We start from the raw sequence: 25,940 nt of genomic DNA on the forward strand, positions 1-25,940 counted from the left end.
TCTCGGATTGCTCTTATTTAACTGAAGCCAGTGGCAACTGCTTCTCTGAGCGCCGCGCCAGAGGGCTCAGGACTGGCCGCACCTTGCAGGCAGGCGGCCAAGCTGATCAAGGGCTCTGACCAAGCCCGAGCGGGGCTAGGGCATCCGGGAAGCTGAAGGAGCCGGTTTAGGAAACCAGGGCGTGTGGTGTGGTGTGGTGAGGCTGGTGTTCGAGCCTCCACGTCAGGTCAGGGTAGCAGCCTCGTCCCTGACACGCTGTGTCCCGCGGCGGACGCTTGGCTTCCTCCACTCCTCTTGCAGCTGGGAGGAGTTGAGGTTGGGAGTTGGTGAAACTCCCTCACCTGTCGGAACCCGGATCTGGGCAGGGAGCAGGACCCGGCGGCCAGAGCGCACTGGTCACAGCAACCTCAGCAGGCGGCCCTCCCCACGCCAGGACGTCACAGCCAGGGAGGCAGGTGTGGGGGCTGCTCCCGATTACTCTAGGCCCCCGGCTCCGCATCCCAGCTCCCGGGTCGCTCCCTTTGCCCACGGACGCCACCGGCTTGGCGTGCCCCAAGGCCAACTCCGGCAGACGCCAGGGTTGCAGGTTCGAGACGCTCCTCCTCCTCTGGCACGTAGACCATAAGCTCCAGCAACACACTTGGTCTTAGTCTGCGGTCACTGCTGAGGTTTTCCGAACTCTGCAGGCCGGGGCCAGCCAGGGCTCTTGCCTCTAACCGACGCCGCGCCTGAAGCCTGCCTGGGATACCCCGAGGCCTGGGAGAGTCCACCCTCCTCCGGGCACCGACGTCCCAACTTTTACGTGCAGTCTGCGCCCCCTGACTGGGTGTCCGGTTCCGTGCAAAGGGGCGCGCATTTTCCGGGGGGCCGGCAAAGCTCCCAACTGAGCTCTGCTCGCTTTCTTCTCTCCGGAGCGAGGGGGGCTGCGTAAGCGCAGATCCCAGGCGCTTGCTCAGTCCCAGTGCTCGGGACTCACCTCCGCCTCGGAGCCCACACGCGTGGAGGGATTGAACCCCGGAGGTCCAGGCTTCTTATTCCGAAACTCAAGTCGGTCCCCGCCTTTTCTCTCCGAACTCGGGCGCCCGTCTCGGGTCGGCCCAGCGAGCCGCGGGGCGGAGGATCGGGGCGCTCCGGACCGCTTCGCCCCGTCGGTGGCTGCGTGCACCATGGCCGGCTGCTGCTGCCTGTCGGCGGAGGAGAAGGAGTCGCAGCGCATCAGCGCAGAGATCGAGCGGCAGCTTCGCCGGGACAAGAAGGACGCGCGCCGGGAGCTCAAGCTACTGCTGCTGGGTGAGTGACACCTTCCTCCTGCCGCTTCCCTGTCCCGGATCCCCGCCCGACTTCGAGCCGAGCAGGGTGCAATGAGGCTTCCTCCCATCCTGGGGACTTACAGATATTTTAGACGCCTCTCCTTTGCATCTCCAACTGACTACCCCAAAACAGGGTTGAGACGGAACACTTGACCTATGTGTGCCTTTCTCCAGCTCTTCTGGTTTACCTCTGTCCCTAAAGCCTCGACCTCCCCAATCCCCCTCCCCCAGCGCACACATATTCTGCAGAACCCCATCTTGGATGTTCGGTCGGTGGGTGGTGGGGAACTGCTTGATCCACAACTTGGGTTCAGCTGTAGCTCGGGCACCTGCTCTCTCAGTTCTAAGTAAATACCGTTGACTGGGCGCTTACCAAGTGCCAGCCTGTGCTAAGTTCTCATGGGCATCACGGCCAAGTGATGCAGGCTGGTAATATCTCCATTTTAGAGAATTAAAAATGGAGACCCAGAAAGTTGGCGAACTTGACCAAGAAAAGGTGAAGCAGAAACCAGGTCAACCGTGGGGGTGAAGCCCAGGTCCTGGCCACTCCTGGCACTATGACACCCTCAGTCTGCGTGCCCAAAACTCCCTTGCCCATTTGACTCAAGGAGGTGGTTCCTAGGGTTTTGACTTTGTGGTCTCAGGTGCTTGGGCTAGTTCTTCATCTGGTTCTTTTGATCTCCCTGCTCTAGATAGGGCACTTTTTCAAAAACAAAGAAACGTTTAAGGTTTGCCTGATTTATGCCCTAGGACAAGGACCCCACCTTTCTGACTTTCTAGAACACCGTTCAATCCGTTAGCTGTTTAAGGAAAATTTACCTTGTCTTTCTTTCAGACCAGCATATCAACTGTGGAATCGCTCTAGAGCAGCTTTGGAGGTTTCAACTTTTCTTTCATTCCTTCCAGACAGGAATTCTCTCTTATACCTGTTCTTTTTGTTTGTTTGTTTATTTGTTTTTTTCTTATACCTGGTTTTGTTTTGTTTTGTTTTGTTTGACTTTGATACAAGGAGTCTCTCTCCCAGAAAGTGTTAAGGAAAGAAAAGTTGATCTGCTTAAAATAAAATAGAGAAGGCTTTTAGTCAGTGCTGCCCTGGACCTGGGCATGAAAAGCCCTTACATGTGTTTCCCATGCTTACCCGGGCAGGATCTGACCTTCCCCAGTGTCCCTTCCCACTGAGCTAAGTGTCTGCAGGTGAAGTGGGCTACCCACCCAGAGTCCTTGCTGACCTTCAGGCCCCAGGCATGGGTGGAATTCCCTGCCCAAATTCCCCAAGCTTGCTTTCAGGGACTTTGCTAGCAGACTCCATCCTTGAGGGGTGCCCAAAGGGGCAGCTGTGAGGGGTTGTGGAAGAGCTTGCAAATGGGAGCTGAGGGTCCCCAGGTATGCCCCAGAGGCTTCCCTGGGGAGAGATGGAGCCTGGGTGGGGAGGAAAGGTATCTGATCATTGGCCAGCGCTGCTTTTTCAAGTCTGGCCTGGAACTCTGCAGGGCTCTGAGAATACTAAATTGTACCTGGACTCCAGGTGGTTGTAAAGCCAGATTTGTCAAGGGTGGAGAATTATGTGACAGTTTGCTAGCCTGCTTAGCACTTTAACGTAGTAATTATGAAGGCCTCCATTTGTACTCTGGCCCCAGGCCCCAGAGATGATAGGGGCAGGCTGGCTTAGCTGCATACTTTTTCTTGTCAAGGACGGACTGAACCCTCTTCCATTTGGATATATTTTGATTTGTCAGTGTATGAAGTACAATGGCTGGACTATACTAGCAGCTTGGCAAACGCTGGCTCTTTGTATGAAAAACGAAGCACTCTCCTGTGTCGGCAGTAAGCCTAATTGTTTGAAGTAAAATGCTTGCATTTACACTCAAACCAGGGGAGGAATGTTTGCAGATAAATTGTTTACCCTGGAAGTCAAATTTAATCCTGGTGACTAGAATCCTTCATCTCCCCAGGCCCTTGCCCCAACCCTGTTCCTGTCCCCTCGAGACAGGACTGCCTGACCTCCCAGGACCCCCATTTTCTTTTTTTTTTAATCCTCACCTGAGGACATTTTTCCATTTTTTTGCACAGATAGAGTGGGAAGGAGAGAGAGGAAGAGAGAGAGAGAGGGAAACATCGATGTGAAAGGAACACATCGAGTGGCTGCCACCCGCACGACCAACCAGGGCCGGGGACAAACTGCAACCGAGGTACATGCCCTTAGCGGGAACCGAACCCGGGTCTCTCCGGACCGCAGGCCGACGCTCTAACCGCTGAGCCAAACCGGCCAGGGCAGGACCCCCATTTTCATTAGGCCCAGCTGTGACTACCTCCTTGAGTCAGGGCCAGTCACTCAGAAACTGCTAGAAATAGTTTTCAAACCACGTGGAGCTGTCTAGAACCCCCAAAAGATGGACTTCAAAATTCTGATTTCTTTCAGTCTTTAAGGGAGTAGGGCACACTTCCATTTTTTCTCTCAAAGTAAAGGCAGAATCAATGACTCAAAAAATACAGAAGGCAGGGAAGAGGCTCTGCTGTTTTGTCTGAAGTCAGGCAGTTCCAGTGCAAAGTCCATCCACCCGAGTCTGGAGTGTGAGGTTTAGATGATCTACTGCTCAGATGCCTCAGGTGAAAGCCCCACTTTGGGAGTTTAGGATCCTGCCTGGAGCATGGACTGACCTGCACAGCCACCAACTCATCCACAAGAAGGCCTGCTTGTGCACCACGATCAGAGGATGTCTCTGAAGTGCATCTGATGGTTTGGTCCATATCCTGTTTGTGTTTAATAGAAGTGTGGGTCAGTGTCCGGAGGAAAGATAAAAGCTGTTGTCTGGTTAGGCCTAGTAATTGCAAGATGTCAGCGAGATGCTCTCTCAGAGGAAGGAGGTCGGAAATAAAGATGCTCGACTTTAGTAGAAAGAACATAAAATCCTTGTCAGTTCCTCAGATGAAAGTAGGGCGAAAAGGAGTTCTGATAAGCACCCCGATGAGTACTCGGCAGTGTAAGAGGGAAGTGTCTGGACCATAGAAATTCAATGGGGAGAAATGTGATCTTTTGTTGACTCTTAGTATTAAGTGAGGCTTACTGAAGAGTTGTTCATCGGGTTGAGTCTTAATTTTGGGTGCAGACCTCACGTTGGAACCGCCTGGAAGGAGCGTTCACTGGGGAATTGGAATTGAACTTGTGTCAGTATAGGAGTTGAAAGTGGAGGTTCGGAGGCCACACTGCTTGTGTTCAGACCCTGGCTCCCCTTTCTTAGCTGTGGACTAACTTCTCTCGGCTTTGTCCGGCGTGAGCACCTGGTAAGCATCCGCTGTCATTGCTCCTTTGCATTTTTAAGCGCCGAGTCGGTGTCCCTTTCCATTTTAGTTGATCGGGTGTAGATAGCATAGCAGTCTGTCTAAACAGTCCTGGGAGTCCTTTGACAGAGAGGTCTTGCTCTGAGCCCCCCTTACTATGTGTCTGAGCCTTCAGCTCATTGCAGGCAGGTCTCTTCCTCCTCGCACCATGGTTGAAATAGGGGTCCCAGGAAGTTTTGTTGCGTTGGCTATGACAGAATCCCGTTTTAGAGCCGCCGCCTTTCTCGGCTGGACATGTCTTAGGGGAGATGGTGTACACAGTAAGGGTTTCTCAGCAGGTGGCAGAATATTCTGGCTCTGTGAAGAGGAAGAGGAAGAGGAAGAGGAAGGAAATAGTAAGTGTGCCCACCTTCCTTCCTCTTGGCTTAGTTTCAGTGCTTTTCCAAAGTGCCGGGCATGGTGCTCGAGCTGAGGATCATTTCCAAGTTGAGTTGGAGTTGTTTTCCCACAGGTAACTGTTAAGAGGAAGGTGGTCATAAAGGCTTGAGAGAGACTACCAGGTGTGAAGGGGGAGGGAGGGGTCCTCTGAGGAGGGCCTTGAAAGTTGGGGAAGGGAGGGGAGGGGAGGGTGCTGATGCCACCCACCCACCTGCACAGCTTGTTCAGGACACTCACAAACGTCTCCCTGCCTACCAAGGGACACTTTGAGGACAGTAAGTGGTGTTCTCAGGATCTGGGATAATGTGAAGGACCCCTCAGGGGCAGATTTCATTAGGTTTTGGTGTTTTATCTTAACCATTTATGTGACTATTATGTTCACTGCGAAGTAATGTAAAAATGCTTAGTTGTTTTGCCATATGCTTCAGAAAGGGAGACCATGAGACTTTATCTGTGGCTTAAGCCCATCTTGGCTGGAATAAACCAACCTCACCAGAGAGCCTGCTTACACCCATGACACAGTAGTCCCCAGAGCCTCTGGTAAGACAAATGTCAGACTTCTCTCTTCTTTCTGCCTTCAAACAAATACACAGTCTTTCAGTTAATGGAGTTTTACCCTTTGTACCTTTTCAAATAAGGTGCATTGAGGTATGATTTAATACAATAAAAGTCACCAATTTTAAGTGTGCAATTTGACGTGTTTTGACAAATGTGACAGTTGTGTGAGCATTAGCATAATCATGATATAGAACATTTCCATCATCTCCAAACCTTCCCTGTGTCCCTCTAGTCAGTCTCCTCCCCTCAAATCATTAAAACATATTTTTTAATTTGGAGACAATTTTAAGAATAAGAATGGTACAAAAGAAACCCATAGGGATACTTTTTCCCAATTGACCTATTATTGAAATTTTACCTTATTTTCTTCCTCAATTGTGTGTTCCCTTGAGTTTTTATGAAATGTTTGAGGGTAACCTATATGTATCAGTTTATATATATTTATGTATTTTAGTTTCTTTTAATCTGAAACATTTCCACAGGTCCTCACTGTTTCTTCACTACATTTTTGAAGAATATAGTTTTCTCCCCACCACCCTCCTTTTTTTTCTTTAGTTAAACCTTTTCCTTTTTTTTTTTAATCCTCACCCGAGGACATTTTTCCTTTTTTTTTTGTACAGATAGAGTGGGAGGGAGAGAGAGGAAGAGAGAGAGAGGGAAACATCGATGTGAAGGGACACATCGAGTGGAAACCTTCTCCCTTTTTAATAGAATGCTCCTCATTTGAGGTTTGTCTGATGATTTTCCTATGATTAGAGACTCCAACAGTATGTTCTTGGCTGGAACTCTGGGTGGGTGATATGTGTCCTTCCCAGGGGGTCACCCCATGTCTATCTGTCACTCATTGATGATATTAAGTTTGATCACCTGCTTGTTTTCCCCACTGTCTAACAATTTTGTGGGAAGATATTTTCTTTTAATCCTCACCCAAAGATATTTTTTCTGTTTATCTTCAGATAGAGTGGGAGGGAGGGAGGGAGGTAGAGAGAAACATTGACAAGAGAGGGACACATTGATTGGTTGCCTCCTGCACGACCCTGACCAGGGCCCCTGACCAGGGCCGGGCATGAACCACAACCAAGGTACGTGCCCTTGACCAGGATCTAACTCACAACTCATTGGTCTGCAGGTTGATGCTCTAACTGCTGAGCGAAACTGGCCAGGGCAGGAAGATATTTTCTAAGACCCTGCAAATATTCTGCTTCTCATCAAAATATCCCTCTGGATTTTGTATTGATACTGATTCCTGATCCAATCTATAACTTGATGGCTACAAAATGATAATTTCCCAACTCCAGCACTATCTCCACATTTACCAGTTGGCACTGGACATTCTACTGTAACAACCTTCCCTTTGCCCTATTTATGTGTTTGTTTATTACCCACACAAACTCATTAATCCCTAGGATTTTGTTTTTTAAACCAATGGTCTTTACTTCATTACCGTATTTAATAATTATGGTGCCCAAACTGTACCCTGTTTGCACCATGAGATCCCCTTCAAGCTGATTTCTATGTTGTTGTGATGTGCCCCCATCATTTCTCTGAGCACTTTCTTACTTTCAGAAATAACTCCAGGCTCACCTTATACCACCCTTCCCGGTCCGGGAATGAGCTGTTTCTCTACAGGACCTTGGTTCTTTCAGTAGAGAACTGCACCTTTGCTTTTAATATGCTTATTAAGCCCCTTGAAACAAAGATACCACGTCCACTAATTCAGATCAATCACCTGTAGCTAAGTGCCTGAAGGACCACATTCTAGAGCAGGGAGGTAGAGGATGGAAGTTTTGAGGCTGTGAGCAGATCTGAAATGGAAAAATCTGACAGTGTGTTTGCTAGAGCCATATAAAAACATCTCTTAAACCTCACGATGTTCTTTTTCTTTTTTAAAGATGCCTTCTAGTCTATAGGACCTTTTCTTTTCTCACTTCCCATGATACCTGAGTCACAAGAGAAGAGCTTTCCCTGTACGAACTCCCAGGTATGGGGTTGCAGGGAGAGAGGTAGCTGGAGAGAGAGGTTTTCAGTGAGTCAGTGTCAAAAAGCTATTATGTTACTAAAGACAGAGGTTGAAATTCAGACTAAAAAAAAAGACTTTATTGGATGGATTCTCACCAGGGCGTCTCATGAGATGAAGGGAATTGAGGAATATAGACTGGGAAAGAGCAAGTGCCAGGGCAGCGCGGGCACAGCCATCAGCATGGAGTGGCTCCACTCTCCCAAGCTTGAGGGCCGTCTGGGCCTTCCTTGCCCCTGTGAGAGCCCAGGGTCTGCTGTGGATTGGGGTGAACTCCTGCATCAATCACTTCTGGCCAAGGGACACGCATCACTGGCGGCCTGGGGCAGGGCTCCCTGTGAATAAGTAGCCTGCTGCAAACACCGTTGAAGGAATGGAAGTGCATCAGTGGAAATCTAAGAGGTCTAGAGGCAGAAGTCTCTGCAGGAGCCCTACCTTTCATTATGAGCAGTTGGCTCTCTGCTGATGAGGAAATTAATGGGCTCTCGTGTTGGCCAGGGTTCTTGGTTGCAGACCATTTAAGCAGAAGAATAATTTATTGGGGAGGAAGCAGGAAGTACACAGAATCGATGGGAATTGCCGAGCAGGCTCAGCCAGAGGGCAGGATCCAAGGGAGTCTTGACACTGGTAGCAGATCAGACCCCAGCACACAGCCAGTCACTCTGCCACTCCCATAGTCCCTGAGCCTGCGCTGGACGCTTACCTCCACAGCAGTGCTGCAAATACTGCGACCATCTCCTGCATCTTTATGTCATGTTTCAAAATCTCAGGCCATGTGATTGTGCTGTCAGGAAGCTGGGGAGATGCAGCGTGGCGTGGTGGTGAGAACATGTTCTCTGGGTTTAAAATCTAGGCAAGGGGTAGTTCCCATCATGCTGCCTACCCCTCGTCTGGGCTTAGGACACCTACTTGCCATCACCACATCACTGATGGAACTAGCATGTAGTCCCCAGAAGGACATGTGGGTAGGAGGTGAACAGTGTATTAAGGCTCTGGAGACATGATTTTCTTTTTTTGGTGTGTGATTGTGGGGAGCCTCTGAGTACTGGATATAGGACAGTGGGCAAGATATTTCCTTTGAGCCCCAGGGTCCTCACTTTTAAAATGAGAGGTTTGGATTAGGTGACTGCTGAAGTCTTCCCCATTCTATCATCAGATGTTTTAGACCAATGGTTCTCCCAGTGTGTTTCTAAGACCAGTAGCATCAGCATCTCTCAGCGACTTGTTAGAGATGCAAACTCTTGAGCCTCCAGTTGGAGATTCTGGAGGGAGCCAGCAATCTGGATGAGCAACCTGGCAGGTGATCCTGACATGCTGAGGTTGAGAACCTCTGTCTGATGACTTAGGCCTGGAGCTCCAGACTGGACAGCCTCTGATGGTCACCCTAGGGTCTAAGGCAGACATCCTTATCTTCCGGAGGTTATGCAGGAGGCGGACCTGCCGAGGGGATGCTCTGCTGCTTGAAGTTGAAGCACTCTCTCCTTCATCGACTTGATGAAGGGCTTTCAGAGTTTGAGTTGGGTAGTCTTTAAACTTTGTCCCCAAATTGGTGGGCAAAGAGGAAGAGCAAGCACGTATGTACAGTTTACTGTGGCCAGAGTCCTTGCAAAAGCTGTAAGTGGTCACATTTGCATGCGCTCTAGCACTTTGATGCTCCACTCAAAAAGTTGTGCTCCTGAAATTGCAATGGCTTTGTGGCTAAATAACCATTAAGTAGTTATCTTTCTATCTCGAACTGAGTGGTGCGGAGGAGGCATATTCTGATAAGAGCTCCCATACATCAGTCTTCTCTTGAAAAATTCACTCTCCGTGAAATGTTAGCTGGTATTTCCATCCAAAGGGTATAATTCCTGGTTACCAAGGTTTTTTTTAAAGTAACTGCTAAATTTTTGTGTTGTTTACTTTCTTAATGAATGAGAAAAACGAGAACACTTATGCTTTATTATTCTGCCTGAAAGGTGTCTTCTGTATCGTTAGTTGCCGGTGACCGACAAATGGATTAGCTCTGCCAATACTCTCTCAAATCTGCCTTTCTTTTCAGATAACTTGTTCCCAGAATTTTTGTTTCTCCCGCTCAGCTACTAGGTGATTGGAGAATAAAAGCTAATTATATTACTGAACAAAATCAAATAAAAGAAGGAGGTAAATCATTTTCAGAATCATCGTCTAATCTACAGAGTGGTCTAAGTCAGTGCCAGTCACGGTGCATCATGGCCAGTCTGTTCACACAAGATAAGCACAGAAAATGAGAGTGAGCATCTAGAAACGTATAGCAGTTTAACACTGCTGTGCCATCGGAAGGCATTTGTATGGTATTTCATAAAAGTATCAGTCTGCACTGAGGGGAAAGTTTTAAAACAATGGTCCCTTGCCACAGAGTTTGAGGAACACCAGTGTAAAACTTCATTTTCTGGATGGGGCAGAGAGCATCCAGAGGAATGAAGAGACTCGACAGATGTCACAGGACTTGGTGGTCCGTAGCGACTTGGCAGTAGAACCAAGGCTGGAAGTCCAGTCTGCGAGTTGCTAGTCCATTCTCTCTTAGTCACTGGGTCTTCATGTGGAATTTCATTGTGGCTAAGACAACACTGACTGTAAGACTTGCTGTTGATTTGAGAACAACTTTTTCAGGAAACTGACCACCACCCTTGTAAATGTACACTTCAGTGCAAAGGCGTGTCGACCTTATGTCCTTGATTCCAAGATTTATTACCACACAAATGAATGTTTTTGATGGACTCGAGTCCATTCTCCACCCTTCTGCTGTTATTCCCTGTGATCACTCATTTCTGGCCACGGGGCTGCCTTTTAGGACTTTCAACAGGCCACCCCCTTCCAGCCCGTCTGGCTACAACACACTTCCTTAGTCTTCTGGCAGCTGCTACTCATTTTCAGAATGTATCTTAACTAGTCCTTCTTCCCGCATATTCCTGACTCCCCAGTTCAAGGTCTCCCCAGAATATTCCCATAGCCCATGCTACATTTCTTTTTAAAAATAGTGCTTATCCTAGTTTGAAACTCTCTGATACTGTATTTACGATCCATCTTCTCCTCATCTTCTCATCCAACTCCAACTCTGATGAGTGTAGGGACTCTTAGAGCTAGTGAATCTTCAGCATCGTATGTCATGCCTGGGTGTTTCAGAAACATTTCCGAATGAGCAAATATATTGCCAGTTAGTATCAACATTATTGCAGAAAAGAAATGGTATTTTAACTTCAAAAAGTAAAAAGGGCTTATTCTTAATAGAGGATAACCATTTAAATGCAATAAATGTGCTTATATGACTCACTCACTATTTGTTCTTTTTAAACTCACTTTTGGACTAAGGAAAACATTATTACATACTGACATTGGACTGTGGGCTCATGCTCTGGAACTAATGATTTATTTCATGCATCTTATTTGTTTCCTAAGCTTTTGATTTTCTATGCACAAAAATGAATACTCTTTATTTATGTGTGTGTATATACATACATATATATATATTTATACATATATATATGTGTGTGTGTATATATATATATATATACACACACGTATAAAATTTGTTTTTTACTTAAAAAGTGACAAATTTGTAGCAGAGGCCACTAGCAGTCTCCTGAATAGCAGTTCTTTCCTCCTACAATACTAGAAGTTTTGGGGCACATGGACACCACTTAAAGACTATTGTTTCTCAGCTTGCCTACTGCTAGGTTAAAGTTAGAGCCCATAGAATGTAAACCTGTAGTAATATAGGTAATTTCCGAGTCTTGATCTTGAAAGGAGATTTTCTTTTCTTCTTGAGAAGGATGCTGACTTTGGTGGCAGGAGCTAGACTCTAGAGCAACCATCTTTTACAAAGAGATGGAAGTTGGATGTTGAAGATGAAGAAGCAACAAGGTAGAAAAGGCCAGTGTCCCTGATTCCATGAAGCTGCCATATTAGCCCTGAACTAGGAATGAAGGATCCTTTTTAACAGCAGCTAAACTGGTATCCTAGTTAATAAAATATTATGCATTCTGTTTTGCATTTAGCTTTTTAATACTCAGCAATATATCTGGGAGTTCTTTCCAAAGCTTACACAGTTCTAAGGAAGAGAAGTCAGAATGTAATATGGGGAGGGGAATCTAATGTGATGATGTTATTGACCAGCTTGTGGACAATGCTGCATCTGCGTCTCTCACTAATGCACCGTCATCAACATTGTGGCATATGACGTGCTCTCTTGTATTTTCTGTAACTGAGTTTGCAGATATTTTATAGGGGTTTTTCTGTGAGCAAACAAACATTTGAAGCTGCTTGTTTTAATTGATATTGTGTTCCTTAAAGTTGAACGATGAGAAAACCTAGTTTCCCTAAGCCTTTAATGTTCATTTTAATTTTTTTTTAAATCTAGCAATTTTTGTACAAAAATAACCATGCATTTTACTGAATTCTTTGATTACTTTTAAATGGAGTTACTTTAATAGTAAATATATTAACTCAGTGAATTCAATGATGAGATTTCCTTTAAACATTTTAAAAACATATTAAAAACCGGAGTATCCTTAAATATTTCAAATCCGTAACAAAGCTGGCAAATAAAATTAAGCACTTAAGAGACTTCACTAAACCTCATAAACCTAAAGTTATAAATTAATCTTTTCTTTTAAATAGTCAAATACTGTCTCTAAATGTAATAAAATACTTCTTAAATTTACCACAACTCTAATAGATTATTTAGTAGCAGATTGAAATATCTTAAATAACAATAGTATCAACAGAACTCAATGCTGACTCATGGCTACTATACTTATTCTTAAATTTAACTTAGAGTATTATTGCTACATGTATGATTTAGGTATTTGTATTCCTATAGGGCTTGCAAGGTTCAGCTCAACTAAGAAGAAATTTACAATATTGACCAAGAGGACAATTTTTCAAGTCCCTACAATTTCTTGCAACTCAATGCATCACTTATTCCTTTATTCCAACTTTTACTGTTTTAAAAACTTTTTTTTCTTTTTGGAAGTTTTATTCCTTATAAATTTATTTAATAGATACAGAATTATTCAGGTTATCTGTCAGTTAGTGAGTTTTGGTGTGTTCTTTTTTATTTAAAAAAATTTTTTTTTTTACTTTAAATTAATTTATTTATTTTTGTTACAGGTGTTTCTCCTTTTCCCCCCACTGATTCCCCCCTTCCCCTCCCTCCCCGCCCTCTCCCCAGCTTTGTTGTCCATGTCTATTGTTCATGCATACATGCATATAAGTTCTGTGGTTTAAGGGGGTGGGGGGGAAGATAAACCACAGAACTTAAAAAACTTTTAATTGCCTCATTTTAATTGATGAGATACAGAACCTCCAGTGGCAATTAGTTTCTTCATTACCTGATCTACGTAGAAGAGATTCTAACTTTTAAAGCTCCCTTAGCTGTCTCATGACCATCATTTCTAATTCTTTTACTGCCACTTTAAATAAGAAAAACTTAGATCTCAGATTCAAGAGATAAGAGATATGAGGTTCTGTCTTAATGCTTGTCTCTCTTCTGCTCCAGACATCCTGTGTTTGAACATATCTTATTAATCTGATATTATTCACATATTTCTTCCCTTTCAGTGGAAACATTAAGCAATTTAAGAAGAGTTAAAGAACAAGGTGAATTAAATATAAAACCCTAACCCCAAGCCTACTAAAATTTTCACCATCTGCAAGTCTTTAAAGCACAAATTTGGGTTTAAATTTAAATGCTTTTTTTTTGTTCTAAAATATCTAAAAGTTGGCTGAGTCACTCCCTTTAACATCTGTCTGCCGTAGTATCTGTCGCTCTGGAATTGCAGAATGTCTGTAGGTAGCTCATGCGTGAGGAAACTGCTTCAACTTTGCCTGCCCGTTTCAAGTTGCCATTCACTTAGGGCAATGAGGAAGTCGTTCTCCCTTAATAATTTCATTTGTGTCTGCATTAGGCGATAGGCAGGTGAAGGATATGAGGAGGAGGCGTTGGTTTATTTGACCAACTCATTAGGAAAAGATTAGACACTGAAGTTAGTGGCAATCAAATAGGCACAGCCCCAATGAAGCCAATTTATTCTGTGTTGTGTGTGCATGTGCACACACACACACACACACCCCACCATTATTACCACCGGATAATTTGAAATCAGTTAGCACTTACAAGGCAATTGGAATTTCCCATTAGGATAATTAAACCAATTCTGTCTACAATGGACTTATATCTTGATGCAAACCAAAAAATGGCCAGAAAACTCACTACCCAAGAAAAGTGTATTCCTTTGTTTAGTTAAAGTGTTCATGTTGAGCAACTGAAATTTCTGTTTAAAGTCAAATTTCTCTTTGAGGAGAATCATGTTGGCCAAAACAGAATGGGTTTGGTTTTTAATTTTTATTATGATTAAGGAAAGTCAAAGAATACCTTGATTTATATTATGATATCTACTAACGCTATAATTATAAATATTATTTCAAATTTGCCTTTCTTTCAAAATTCTGAACATTACTTATTACACTTGCTGCATTGCCTGTTCAGTGAATTACTTTTCCTTTGAATACTTTTGATCTTTCAGCTACGTGAAAAAGCTGGATATTGTCTAAAGCCTTGTAGACGGATTGCCAGAAATCTTTGGTACGAGTCCCAGTATGGCTTCTAATTTGTAGTGTGACCTTGGGCAAATTACAGAATCATGAAGGCCCCTCGCTGGTCAAATGAGGAGGCTGGATTCAGCAGTCTCTATCTTCTTCTAGCTCTGAGTTGCCACGGTAACCATTCAGCCATCATGGAAATGTTACCTGGATCACTCAGGTAGAAACGGACTCTATATGTGTATGTTTGTTTGTGTTTGTGTGGTGTGTGCCTCCAGCACAACTGAGGAAATAGTATCTGGTTGCTGTTTGCCTTAGTGACAAAAGGCATAAATAGAGTTCTTTATATTCCTTTCTTCTCTAACCATGCTTGAATTTCATGTAACATGAGACTATGTGTGTAATACTCTCAGTGGATCAGAACAGGTTTATCAGGGACAGAAATGAATTGGTAATCTGACTGGAAATTCTCATTATAGAAACATCTATTGACATGAAAAGGACTCCTGAACTAACATATTTATTATTAGTGAGAAACGTTCTAGCTTTCAATTTACTTTCAAGCAGATGGACATTTAATAATAATAACAATGGTAAACTTTCATAATGCTGACTATATGCCAGATATGGTTCTAAGGGTTCTATATCTGTTTGTTTATCTTATCCTTGAGGTATGTGATGTCCTTTTTTCATTTTATGAGAAACTGAGGTAAAAACAAAAAAAAGGAAAGGAACTGCCCAAAGGCACACACTCCTAGATGCGGAGCTGAGATTTGGTTGACCAGTAGGTTGTTTCTAGGGATTCCTTGTTCTAACCGCCCTTCTCTCTGCCCCTGGAAAGAAGTACTGTTGGGCATCCACAGCTGGGTGGCGCAGTGAAAAGAAGTCTGAGTGGAGGAGAGGTCTGGAACGTGCTCCGTGTCTTCCAGCACAGGGCAGTGGGGCTTTGGGCAAGTCTCACCAAAACCAGTGCTGTCCAAGGAAGTAGACTGCAAGCTGCAGATGTGAGCCACATGTGCAACGCAAAGTCTCAAGTCCATTTTGAAATAACATAAAACAAAATAGGTGACATTCATTTTAATAATAGATTTGATTTCATATATCAAAATATAATCATTCAACATATAATTGATAATACAATTGATGACAATTTATCAATGAGATATCTTTTTCTTATTACATATTTGAATTCTGGTATGTATTTTACACTCACAGCACATTTCAATTCAGATTATCGACATTTTAAGTGTTTAGTGGTCCCATGTGGCCAGTGGCTACCATATCGGATGGTACAGCTCTGGAAACCTTTGAGAGCTGATGTAAAATAATAGATGATCACTCAACCTCAGCTCTGAAATTCTAAGAATCTATGATGAGAAGCCCCTGTTTCCTTAAAGTGGCTTACCATGAGATTACTTGTTTCTTCCCTGCTTAAGTAGCATGAAGAATGCATTCCAAGATAAGAATTCAACAATGAAATGATCCTTTGAGAATCATAAAAGCAGTATAATGTCCATATATGTATGCATACCAGAGAAGGATTTTCAGAAAGTGACCATGCTTTAGTGGGTTAAAAAAGAATTATTCCTTTCCCAAATATCCAAGAGTTTACAGTGGGTCAGGTCCTGTTCTGAACCCTCGGGATTCAGAAGAGAACAACTCAAAGCCTCTGCCCTCATAGTGCTTACACTGTCGTGTGACAATTCATAGATGTGTAAAATGGTCTTAGGTTAGGCAAGTACTGTGAAGAAAAATAAAGCAGACTAAGGGGCTAGAGTGGAGACTGGAGACCTGGGGGATTGGTGAGTCTGGTTTCAATAAGAAGAGGTGTTTGAGGAGGTGACTGTTGAGGGAAGATGGGGTTGAGAGATGAGACAAGCTACATGAAGACACAGGAAACAGCATACCAGGGAGGGACCCAGCGTTCCAGGCTAGAGATACTGCTTGAGGTGGAGATAGGCTCAGTGGGTATCAGGTGGAGCTAAAGGGCTAAAGGCACTGTGTTGAGTTGAAGCCGAAAGAGGATGATAAGAGGCATGGTGGCAGAACTAGGAGTTTGGATTTCAACTGAAGTGCTGCAGGAGACCAAGGGAGAGCAAATGATTTAATTGTCTTTTAAAAAAGGACACTGGGACTGCTGCACAGGGAATAGACTGTATTTGATAAGGTGGAAGCAGGAAGACCAAGATGCTATGGGATCGTCCAGGTGACCTGTCATGGTGGCTGCGGCTAGCGCCAGAATTATGGAGGTTGACTGAATTGGTTAGATTTGGTATGTGTGTTGAGGGTGAATTGATTGGATGTATTGGTAGATGGCCTGGATTCATGCAAGGACAGAACCAGGATGATCCTGGGTTTTGGGTCTGAGCACCTGGTCAGGAGTAATGCCATTTAAAGAGATGAGTGACAGTGACAGGAGGGGGACAGGGAATCAACAGCTGTTTTTAAACATTTCCCCATCAATATGTCTATGTAAGTGTGGATACCAGGACTGACATTGGGGTATTCAGAGAGGTGACTTTGCTGTGACACAGAGAGCTGGAAATAGAGTTATGGTTTTATCTGATCACAGAGTCTAATTGTTTTCCTTGGATAAGGATGAGGCCTTTATTATGATGCTTAGCTTTGAATAGTGATGTAAGTCACAGGGCCAGGCATCATCCCTTAGATAACAAAGTATTTTCCCTCTACTGCTACATGGTCTTGGTTCTGTGCTTGGGAAGAAGCTATCAACAGGGTTGGTAATCAGCTGGTGAGCATCAGCATGCCTGTACTAGGCATTAAACGTTGAAATATTCCTATGTAAATTGGCAAATAGCCATTAGCCTGAGTGCCCTGTGTCGTCCAGGCTGGAAGAGATCTGGAATACATCAGCTCTCCCTCTACTTAGCAACTAATGATTAATGCCTCTCTCTGCAGTTAGCTTTCTCGTCTCCATTCCAACCAGTACAAGCATCTGTTCTGATTGGTCAGTGTCCATGCCCTGCCATAAGCATTGTTAAATCTTTGAGTTCTACTCCTGGGTAGGCCATGACCAAGCTAGGAAGAGTCACCTTCATGGACCTGTCACTTGCCAATAGCCAAGAATGTTGATGTCCTTGATCTCTTGCGTGAATTCTGTTTTCATTCTACTCCACCATTCTGTGAGCACTGCACAGCATGTTTTACAATAGCCAGTGTCTGGGTCTACATGCTTTACTAGTATCACAGCATAAATACCAGAGATTGGGTGCTCCCCATCCTACTCTGTGGCTAAGAACTATAAGCTTTCAGACAGATTTTTCATTCTTTTATTCCACATTTATATCAAACTATGGCTCCAAAACCAAGATATGAAATAATTGAATTACTGATATGAAACAAAAGATCCTGTCCTCCCCCTTTGATTCCGTGGTCTCTGTTGTACTTTGGGTTCCCTCTGATAAAACAGAAAGGACTGATTTTGTAGTACTTTCTTGCAAAGTGAAGCCTTGGGTGTGGTAAAATTTTTCAGTCATTATTTATGTATACATCTATACAACATAGTATATGGATAATATGCGTACTTCTATCTAAGTCATTTTCAACCACCAGCATTGAGTTGGGCTGTTCTAAATACAGACTGGGTATGATGATAAACAGGTCAGTGAAGGGACAAAGGCCTTGGGACAGGCATGGGGGGAGTGTGGACTCAGCTCCTGGATGGCCAGTCAGATCTGACAAAGGGTCCCAGGTCCTTGGAGAGGGGACATAGATATTGAGTGGTGATATATAGCAGGATAAAGCGTGTGCCAAATGCCTGGTGAGGGTGGACCAGGAAGTACTGAGTCCTGACCTCAGGGGCCAGAGGAAATTTTCCTGGAGGCTAGGAGAACCAAGCAAGACCTTGCCAAACGGGTGCCACTTACTTGAGGATAAAAAGAAGGCCCTTCTGATTGTCTAAACTATAAATAAATGTCATTTAAGACTGATTTCATTTTAATGGCTTAAAAACCCTCTCTCCTGACATCCCGATTGATTTGGGATAATTTCTGAGAATGCTGGGGAGAGTTTATTCTCTAAAAAGTTGATGGCTAATTTAGACACTGGTGGAATCCAGTGGCTGGTCGCATTTCCTACTGTGTAAAGGTTCTCTGGGAGGGCTCCTGTCGCAGTGGTTTCCACCACAAAGTCAGAGGCAACTGAGAATTTTCTCTGTGCCAAGAACTGCGGGTACAGAAAAGAGTAAGATTGACCAACGTAAATGGATTTTCAGTTACATAAGACTTTAAGCCCCCTGGTCTTTCTCAGCTTATAACCCGTTAGGAGGCAAGCTGGCTTCTGCCACTTTAAATGCCCTTGGCATATACAGAAAAGTGTGATCGTGGGAGCTTTTGCAATTGACCACCGCTGACCATGTCTTTGAGGACAAGATTCTTTCCACTAGGTCAGCTGTTGTTCTCCGTGGGAAATCCAGGCAGGGAATGATGCAGAGGGAACGTTCACGAAGTGAGGGAGGCCAAGCTGATCTGTAAGACAGAACTGAAGTGGGGAAGGGGAAAAAGAAAAGCTTTGGGGCTGAATGTCAGGGAGCTTTTTCAGAGGGAATGTTGGAGTGTTGAGAGTAGGAGAGTTCCAGAGCATGGTTCTCTCTGTGCGGAAGATGCTACGAGAAACAGTGACCAGGAGAGGACATTTTGAGGATACATTCTGAAAATTAAGAACACACCTCTTACTTGGCATTTTGTAAAGTCTGAAAAGAGCTGGAGAATTAAATACATGTTAGTTGCCTCAGTCTGTTATTTGAATGTAATACAATGTCAAAATGGAGCTGCAATACCAAAATGAAATCCAGGATTTATTGAAGAAATATACTGAAAATACTAAGCTATGGAGACTCTAACCCAGACAGTCCAAGAACCATGGACCCAGAGTGGCTTGGCTGACCTTGTGTGGCGGATAATAAAGTGGGTGGGGCATGCGTCTAGTTTTGGTCATTAGAATGTGGGTGGAAGTGATGTGCACTGTTTCCATTTACTCATTGAGACATCGGGAGAGAATGGTTTTTAAGTCATTGAAGAGAAATCAATCTTAAGGGTCATTTGTTTACAACCTAGACTATCGGAAGTGACTTCTCGCTCTTCCTACTTAGAGTAAGTGCCAGTAATTTGGCAGTAATAAATCTGGCCCATAATGAATCTCCCATTGACGATCCTCTTCATCTCTTTCTGTAGTCATCTTTGAGGCCATTAGCCAGAGAAGGCAGAGCTATGAGGTAAACACTGCCTTGTGGTTTGAGTCACCAGTTGGAGGAAAGTTGCCCAACCATAAACACATGCGTTGGACTTTATATGTGTGAAGGGAAAATATTTTCTCACTCTGTGAAATTACTGAGATATTGGTGTTTATTTGTTACGGCAACAGGACCTAACCTACTCTGACTAATACGCTCTGTTTCCAAAAAAGCAATCTAGCGATGATCTCTCTGCTGCTCTCTCAGACTAGCTGTGGGAGGAACAGCTGCTAATCGTTCAAGAGTATGTTCGTCTCACCTCCAACATGTTTTCCAAAAGGATTAAAACTCTTTAAGATTTTTTTATTTTATTTTCCAATTACAGATTACATTCAATACTTTGTAATGAGTTTCAGGTGTATAACATAATGATTAGACAATAATATACTTTACAAAGCATCCCCCCAATATTTCCAGTTCCCACCCAGCACCATACCTAGTTGTTACCATATTATGTGATTATTTTGTAACTATCAATTTGTCCATATTCATCCCTTCACCTTTTTTACCCAGTCTCCCAAACCTCCTTTCTTCTGGTGAGCATCGATATGTTCTTTGTATCTATGAGACTGTTTCTGTTTTGTTTGTTCATTTAGTTTTCTTTAGAGGCCACATCTAAGTTAAATCATAGGGTATTTGTCTATCTCTGATTTATTTCATTTAGCATAATACCCTCTAGGTCCATCCATACCCAACAGGATTAAAACTCTTAATGATGTTGCTTTGGCAGGGAGAAGTGGAGATGAAGTATCAGGAGCGATGGAGCGGCAGGTTGCCCGCCCATCTGAATTATGTTTTGGTGGAATTTTCTTGAAGCCAGTTCACGTTCTACAAGTTAACCCATGAGTGAGTGGGTCTTTGTCTTCCCTTCCCTTGCCTTTGTGTGTGTATTTGTTTGCATTTTAGATTTTGGCATTTGCTTTCTATTTTTACTTATTTGTGACACATTTTTCCTGGTTTCAGACCCAAAGAACTTGAGCGTCCTCAGGGAGGGATTTTGGCCTTGCTAGAGACAGATTGGGTTGGGAGCTGCCTACATGCCCACCAGGTCAGGAATGATGTCTGCAACAGGATCTGGGGGAGAACCTTTCCCTGGTTGTTTCACTTTGGTTACCTGCTAGCCATGGTCTTTGTGAGGATTTTGATTTTGGTTCTTTACGTGGGTATGATCTTACATTTTCTTTCTTGTCAGAGGTAAACTAGTACACAGTGTAATGTAAGAGCTCAGTTTTTGTGTTTACATTCCAACTGTTACTTCATGTCAGTATGGCACCTGTGAGTAACTTAATTTCTTTAGGACTCTACTTATTTGGAAAATCAAATAAGACTTTATCTATCTGGCATCTATCTATCTATCTATCTATCTATCTATCTATCTATCTATCTATCATCTATCTATTTATCTATCTATCTATCTATATACATATATACACACACACACATATATATAAATAGATAGATAGATAGATAGATAGATAGATAGATAGATAGATAGATAGATAGATAGATCTTTAGCATAGCTCTGGTTTATTAGAATCATCAGTTGGTACAGTCATACACTACTTAATGATAGAGATACATTCTGAGAAGTGCATTGTTAGGCAATATCGTAGTTGTTCAAACTTTACAGAGTGCACCTCACAAACCTTGATGGTCTACCACACACTAGGCTATATGGTACAGCCTATTGTTTTCAGGCTACAAACCTGTACACTGTTACTGTACTGAATACTGTTGGCAATTGTAACACAATGGTAAGTATTTGTGTATCTAAACATAGAAAAATTACAGTATAAAAGATAGAGTGGTATATAGTACAGGACACTTACCCTGGATGGAGCTTGCAGGACAGAAAGTTGCTCTGGGTCAGTGAGTGAGTGTGAGTGAAGGTGAAGGCCTAGGACATAACGACACTACTGTAGACTTCATAAACACTGTGCACTTAGGCTACACTACATTTCTAAAACAACATGAGGTTAAATCAAGTACAAGAGAAAATGGTACAAAGACTTGGTAGACACGAGATGTATGAGGCTACTGCTGGTGTAACACAGCACGCTGTTTTACAGCAAACTTCTTCATAAGTAGAAAGAGTACACAGTAAAATAATGACTAGAAAGTATAGTAAATACATAAACTAGTATCATTGTCGTTAATGGTCATTATCAAGTGTCATGTATCAAACATGTCTGTCTGTGCTCTGCTTTGATCTGACCGTCAGAGCAGTGGGTTTGTTCACAGCAGCATCGCCACAAACATGGGAGAAGTGCATTGTGCTGCGATGGTTACGTCACCAGGTGACGGGACCCTTTCAGCCCCATTCAGTCTTATGAGACCGTGATTGTATATACAGTTTGTTGTTGATGGAAATATGCCAATGTTCATGGCATTATTACTATGAGAGACAATGTTACCTGTTGTTTCCTCTTTAGTTTTTTCTTATGTTGATTTTTTAAAAATTAATTTACTTATTCTTGCTACAGATGTTTTTCCTTTTCCCCCCACTGATTCCTCCTCCCCCTCCCTCCCTGCCCTGTCCCCAGCTTTGTTGTCCATGTTCGTTGTTCATACACACATGCATATAAGTTCTGTGGTTTATCTTTCCTCCTCACCCCCTCTTCTGGGGATAGTCAGTCTGTACCCCACTTCCACATCTCTGGGGCTACCCCATTCCTCAGACTGTTATGTTCATTATATTCCACAAATAAGTGAGATCATATGAGACTTGTCTCTCGCTGTTTGGCTTGTTTTGCTTAGGATGACACTTTCCAGGTCCCTCCATGTCATCTCAAAGGATAAGAGATCTTTCTTTCTTACAGCTGCATAGTACTCCATTGTGTATATGTATCACTGCTTTTTTATTCATTTGTCTACTGATGGACATTTGAGCTATTTCTAGATCTTAGCTATTGTAAATAGTGCTGCTATGAACATGGGGGTACATATATTCTTTCTGATTGGTGTTTCAGGCTTCTTAGGGTATATTCCTAGAAGTGGGATCACTGGGTCAAATGGAAGTTCAATTTTTAATTTTTTGAGGTAACACCATATTGTTTTCCATAGTGGCTGCACCAGTCTGCATTCCCATCAGCAGTGCACTAGAGTCCCCTTTTCTTCACACCCTTGCCAACACTTGATTTGTGGCCGGCAGCCATTCTGACAGGTGTGAAGTGATACCTCATTGTTGTTTTAATTTGCATCTCTCTGATGATTAGTGATGTTGAGCATTTCTTCATATGTCTCTTAGCCATTTGTATGTCCTGTTTGGAGAGGTGTCTATTTAGTTCCTCTACCCATTTTTTTTTTAATTGGACTCTTTGTCTTTCTTTTGCTGAGTTGTATGAGCACTCTATATATATTGGAAATTAACCCCTTATCTGATGTATCATTGGCAATGATGCTCTCCCATACAGTGGGTTGCCTTTCCATTTTCATGATTGTATCTTTTGCTGTGCAGAAGCTTTTGAGTTTGATGTAGTCCCATGTGTTCATTTTCTCCTTTGTTTCTATTGCCTTAGGTGATGTGTCAGTGAAAATTCTGCTGCGTATAATGTCTGAAATTTTGTTGCCTACAGTTCCTTCTGGGATTTTTATGGATTCATGAGTCACGTTTAAGTCTTTTATCCATTTTGAGTTTATTTTTGTGTAGGGTGTATGTTGATGTTTTTTAAGTTGTGCATTGATTATGCATCTTCATACTGTGCATTTTGGGGGCACCTGAAGTTTAGAAATGTCCAGATGATGAGATAATTCTAAGTAAATTTGTGCCCATAAGCTCAGTGTATAAATCAGTGCTGTTTGAGTTACTTAGAATAGTCTATTTCATTTTTAACTTGGGTGTCAGGCTGTGGTGGGTACAAGAAGGACAAGTCACTTTCATTGCCTTGGCTTTGCTTCTTTTTTCCTCTGGGGACACACGTAGAAGAGAAGGGCTGGAAAGGGGCCAGTACAAAAGGAGGACAATTGAAGCCAAGGCAGAGTTATGGTCTGAAATCTCTGCTTTCCCTCTCCGTGGCCACTGTTGGGAGGAAATTCCCCACAGACTTCTCATGGTTCTGCATGTCTTGCAAGCGAGGCACTAACTGTGCTTTTCCTGGACTTTCTTTTTAAGGATGTTCATAAAACAAACAGTCTTGGACAGAGATAGTGTCTTTCTCCAGAGCAAAGGGCGGGTATGCTTACAATGCACTATCGAAGATTCACATTTCCTAAGCCCGAGTTCCTCTCCTGTAACGCAAACACGGAGCCTTCAGGCATCCACTGGGGCCCGCCCACATGGTTCCTCTGGACTTTGGGGCAGGGGAACTGAGACCGATATGCTGATGCTCATGCTTCCTTCTCTGTTATGACTAATGACGTTCTTTGTCTCTGACCCTTGGAATCTCATGTCTTCTTCCAGCATCCATGGAAACTGTGTAGCAGACCAAGTTGCTAGCTTTCAGGGAGGGTTAAATCTTAGGTCCTTCTTGGTTCTTGACAGCATCATATTCTAGCTGCCCTCAAACCACTCAAGAATAAGAGGGGGGGGGGGTGTAAAACAAAGGTAACTGGATTGAAGTCATGAGCCCTGTGGTCCAGTCACAGAGTATTCTCCTCTTCCTTTTGTCCTCATTCTGCATTGTTAAAGTCCCAGTTTGACAACAGCAAAACCATCCTTGAAGTATAAGGGAGGGGAAAACGTCTTAAGAAATGAAACCAAAGTCCCTTTTAACACAGTGGGGTGAAAATTGGTGCGTTCACACCTTAGTCCTTTTTGAAGCAACAGTTGAATCTTCTTACATTTTACAGATATTTCCAATAGGTGAGTCTTGCTTTTTTTTCTCTGCTGTGGTCAATAACATTATAACTAAAATGAATAACAGAAGTGGTTTATTTGGTTGCCTGAATTTGCTCAGACTCAAATAGATATTGGCATTAATGAGTCAATGGCTTATTTAGCTTTAGTTTGTGAGTGTAAAGGAGCATGTTATAGACTGAATGATTCTATCCCTCCCAAATTCATAAATTGAAGCCCTCATATTTGAATATGAGCCTTTTGGAGGTAAATAGGATTAGGTGCAGTCATGGGACTGGGTCTGTGGTCCAATGAAGTTAGAGCCCTGATAAAGAGCAGAGATCTTGTTTTCTCTCTCTGTGTAAGGAGACAGTGAGAAGGTGGACATCTTCAAGCCAGGAACAGTGCTCTTACTAAGAATGGAGTTGGCCAGCACCCTAATCTTGTACTTCCGGCCTCCAGTGCTATGAGAAAAATAATCCTAAGAAATGCATGCAGACCAGCATGCAGGCATTGAAGAGACCTTCAGCAGTCGGGAATATTTGTGAGGATCTTGAGAGTTTATCTTGATAGAAAATCTTCTTTTGGTTTCACAGCCATTTTTTCTATCAGGCTCAGGTGTGTGAGGTGAAGATGATGTCAGTCTGCCCAAGACACGTCCGAACACATTGGACCCAACATGCCATTCCAACTCCCATACATGCTTGCTTGAATCATCTGCCTCAGAGTAGTGGTCCCATTAAGCCATTTTCCATGTTTATTGATTTATGATGGCTTCTATTTTTGGAATTCATCAGCAGTCATGTGTTCTGATTTCTTAATTGTACTTTCTCAGCATGTCACTTGATATCTCTGTTTAGATGAGCCAGTGACTAACGTAGAATTCTCTTACTCTACTTCTGTGGTAATCTGTCCTTTCTTTAATTATCATAGACTGCTGAAGCTTGAATAAATCTAAAATCATTTCATGCAAATCCATTATTTTCCAGATAAGAAAAAGGGAGGTATCTTAGTCAGCTTGAGGCTATACCAAAATATCATAGACTGGGTAGCATAAACAATAGACATTGATTTCACACAGTTCTGGAGGCTGGGAAGTCCAAGATCATGGCTGAGGGCCATCTTCCTGGCTTATAGATAGTTCTCTTCTTCATGTGTCCTCACATGGTGGAGAGAGACACTCTGGTGTCTTTTCCTCTTCTTAGAAGAGCACTATTCCTATCATAGGGGCTCAACCCACATTACGTCACCTAAACTTAATTACCTCTCTCAAAGTCCCCCACTTCCTAACATCATCATATTGGGGGTTATGGATTATTCAACATATGGATTTTGTGGGGACACAGACATTCAGTGCAAAACAGAAGGCTTAGCAAAGTTGAAGCTTTTGAATCATAGCATTGTTCTTTTCACAGCATCTACCCAGAAAATGACCACCCCATGGAATCCAACTAATCAAGCCCTTTATAGCCCATTCGAGGGAAGCATTCATACAGCAGTTCTCAGTGGAGCCTTTGCTAAGACAGAGTGGGTATGCAGGAGAGACGCATCTGAAAACAGATCTCCGTTTTGATACTTATTATACTTGTTTTAGTGAAAATGCCATTCACTTCCTGAAAAGAATGGGCTATGCCTATTAATAAAGAAAGTATCTAAGAGGCTGAGATTCTGCTTCTTGTATAATTACAGGATAATATTCATTAACTAGTTGTTCCAGAAAGAACAAGCAAATTAATGGGTTTGTGGGGAGAA

The 25,940-nt window shown here is 43.2% G+C and overlaps 1 protein-coding gene across 1 annotated transcript in view; it reads left to right on the forward strand.

Moving 5' to 3' along the window:
* The first annotated feature begins 637 nt into the window (after positions 1 to 637).
* Positions 638 to 25,940, forward strand: part of GNA14 (G protein subunit alpha 14) — a 157,522-nt gene continuing 132,219 nt past the window's right edge. Inside the window, exon 1 of the mRNA XM_036261141.1 lies at positions 638 to 1,290. Coding sequence (XP_036117034.1) covers positions 1,167 to 1,290 — 124 coding nt within the window. The 5' untranslated portion in view covers positions 638 to 1,166. The remainder of the gene's footprint in view (positions 1,291 to 25,940) is intronic.

This window comes from Molossus molossus, unplaced genomic scaffold (assembly GCF_014108415.1).
Source record: "Molossus molossus isolate mMolMol1 unplaced genomic scaffold, mMolMol1.p scaffold_m16_p_14, whole genome shotgun sequence".
Taxonomy (NCBI): Eukaryota; Metazoa; Chordata; class Mammalia; order Chiroptera; family Molossidae; genus Molossus; species Molossus molossus.